The sequence below is a fragment of the Saccostrea echinata genome, unplaced genomic scaffold (assembly GCF_033153115.1).
Source record: "Saccostrea echinata isolate AGI-Se365-2 ecotype Australia unplaced genomic scaffold, CSIRO_AGI_Sech_v1 ptg000027l, whole genome shotgun sequence".
In the NCBI taxonomy this organism is placed as follows: domain Eukaryota; kingdom Metazoa; phylum Mollusca; class Bivalvia; order Ostreida; family Ostreidae; genus Saccostrea; species Saccostrea echinata.
Genome location: NW_026889776.1, coordinates 9,684,370 through 9,687,268, shown reverse-complemented (window position 1 = coordinate 9,687,268; position 2,899 = coordinate 9,684,370). Strand labels below are relative to the sequence as shown.

The following is a 2,899-nucleotide window of genomic DNA, read 5'->3' as shown; positions in this document are numbered from 1 at the left end:
ATTTATCATAGATATATCTAGGTGGTCTTCGGAGACTAGGTATGCAATAGTCTGTTGTGTTCAATCTGTAAGCATATCAGTATTTGCATTCTAAGAAGCAGAATTTAGTAAAACCTTCCACTTGAAAAAGAGAATTCTCTTTCAACAACATTCAATTTGACATTTTTTCATTTTAAATATTTTATTAACAATATTCATTTTCATTTACACATTGATTCGATATATCCTTCTAAACATAAAGAGACCACAGTCTGACACATCAGTTCCAAATTTTGATATTTTAATAGATATGACATTCATTTATATACAAAAGTTTTTCAAAGAATAATATAAAATTTAGTTTATGAATCAACGGTCTCAGTTGATGATTGTACTACTTTTTCAAAGCCAACCACTAATTTTTTTCCTTGTTTTAAAAGCTCAAAGGCATTATTCATGCGAAAACATAAACTGTAATTTTCCGGATTTTCTCTAGATTTTGATTTTTCTAGTTGTAATTTTTTACTTTTAGATTTGTTTACCTCTTTAAATCTACTTTCAGCCTCACTTAAACTCTCGTCAATTTCCTTTTTAGCATTTTCGTACAAGCATCGTGCATCATCCAATGTCTTTTCCTGCTCATATTCTGGGTCGCCAAAATCGTCACGGATTTCAGGATAATTTGAATAGACCATTCCCAAAATATCAACTGTGTTTTGAGCCACTGAATTGTCTCTTGCAAATACTATCGCGCCACTGTCACCAGGAGCAGAGAAAGGACGGCCTAATGATCCCTTGACAACAAAGACTTCCCTATCATTAACAACATCACAGAACTCACGACTGGCAATACGACCACGCGTCCAATTTGTTTTAGAGCCGTTTTTATGTACGATATCAACATGTATCGGAATACAGTCCAAAACTTCTGCGTTGCACGCCATTTCATCGTCCCGTCTAAATTTTAAATCGCATTTATTAATAAGATCTTTATTGATTTCGACAACTGCAAAATCACAAGAATTTTCACGGGTGGTGAAAATACATTTTCCAATTTCTCTTTCTTCTCCATCTATTGTTGCAAAAGCGGAATCATTCGTTTTGGGATATAAATGGTTACATGTCAAAGCATATGCTTCGAAACAGTTTCCAGAGGTTCTAGTATCTTTGACAAATCCACCTAATGTACCACTCTCAACATGTTCATCACCCCTATCGGAAGGAGTGTGTTTGTGTAGCTCTCCACCTTGTTTTAACTGTGTTGCAATCTTCGAAGTAAATTTCTTTTTCTCTACTTGTATTTCAAATGTTTCGAAAAAGGTATTATTTTTGCTTTTTAGTTTTTCTATGAGAATATCAGCATCAACGATTTCATCCATAAATACCTTAAAGGTCTTGTCTTCCCAAATACCAAACGAATTGACGTAAGGTTCTCTGGAAAAAAATTGGATTTCTAATCAATGAAAGTAAGTATTGAATAAAAGCGAGCGCCGCTTGCGTAGCGATTTCTATAGACAACGTTTATGAATGGAGAAAATTCGGGTTGAAATCTACACAATGTTCAAAGCAATTTTATGGGTTCCGTGAAAAAAATTCCAAACTTCCAATAGCCCTTTGCGGTGCATAGCAACACGATGGCATGAGCATAGCAACAACTTTCTTGATGACAAAAATATTTACAAACAAGGATTTAATGCATTTCCCATGCAATAAAAAATTGTTTCCATCCTTACTAATCATGACTTTATATATGACGTCATACTTTCGCCACTTAAACGACTCGGGTATTTCCGTGGGAAGTCTGCAAAGTAGTGAATATTTCTATTCTGTCATAAATATCGTTTTTTTTTTAAAGATGTGAACTTAACGATACGCAGTATATGCAGACTAAAGGAGTTTATTGAAAAGTGTAACGTCATAAGCAGAACGATATATGAGAGGTATAGAGAGTTATAAATAAATTATTACAAAAATTTAACTGCGCTCGCTCTAACGGTTTCAAAATCGGATATATTATTTATAAATACATATTTCATTTCAATTTCACATGACACTGAGAAATTTTAAATTTTATTCCACATCTATTTCGTAACATTCCATTCTCCAACCAAATCAATAAGAGAAGCATGAACAACTTCAAATGAAATATAGATATTACATTTTTGAAATGCTGTTTTTGTAGACATAAATAATATTTTACCTAAAAAGAAAATCTTTTATTTCTGGTGGTATACCACAATAGTCGTTTCCTTTGGGTATATGTTGTAGTATATTTTCTTCCAGCATAACATGTTTAAGGATAGATTTCATTTCCAGACAAAAATCACTCAAGTCTTCTCTCGCATCTTGTTGTAAATTCTTGATCTTATTCAATGATCTCTCTAAGTAATCACCAAGTCCTTTCTCTATGCAAATGGAGATTGTTTTGCGTACTTTTTCTTCATCGTACTCGATCACGTGGACAGAAGAATCCATCTTGATTTTTTTTTGCGTCTTTAAGATCGTTTTTCACAATTAGTGTATGACATGCTTCCCCTTCATGAATCTAAACAAGAATATTTTACTATGCCTTAAATCCTTCATTATAAATATATAGATAGATAAAGAAGACTATTGAAAGATAAATACCTTGGCATCCTCTTGAAAGCAGATAAGTGGGGATTCGGACCAAACTGTTTTACCGTTTCTTTCTTCTTTTCCTATTCATGACCAAAGAATTATACAAAAAGAATAAATGTTTCTAAATTTTCTTTACGTTTAGTTCATAACATTGAAAAATGTTTAGGCAAAAATGATAAAATAATATACACATTTAATTTTGTACACATTACCTCCTTTATTAGATACCAGTTTTAATCTTTCGTGTGTAAGGGTGCCAATGAAGTCTACTTTTATGACAAGTTCATGTTCTGGTTTCAAG

The 2,899-nt window shown here is 32.5% G+C and overlaps 1 protein-coding gene across 1 annotated transcript; it reads right to left on the bottom strand.

The window, feature by feature from the left end:
* Nucleotides 1-341: 341 nt before the first annotated feature.
* LOC133193176 (uncharacterized) lies at nt 342-2,454 on the bottom strand. Its single transcript, XM_061329146.1, has 2 exons — nt 2,180-2,454; nt 342-1,413 (listed from the first exon to the last, which is right to left on the bottom strand). Exons 1-2 carry the CDS (start codon nt 2,452-2,454, stop codon nt 342-344), a joined length of 1,347 nt encoding a protein of 448 aa, XP_061185130.1.
* Between the last annotated feature and the right edge of the window lie 445 nt (nt 2,455-2,899).

Coding starts and splice junctions, on each gene's coding strand:
- LOC133193176 (XM_061329146.1), bottom strand. CDS start 2,454: ATGGATTCTTCTGTCCACGTGATCGAGTACGATGAAGAAAAAGTACGC. Junction 1,414..2,179: donor ATAAAAGATTTTCTTTTTAG/GTAAAATATTAT, acceptor ATTTTTTTCCAG/AGAACCTTACGTCAATTCGT.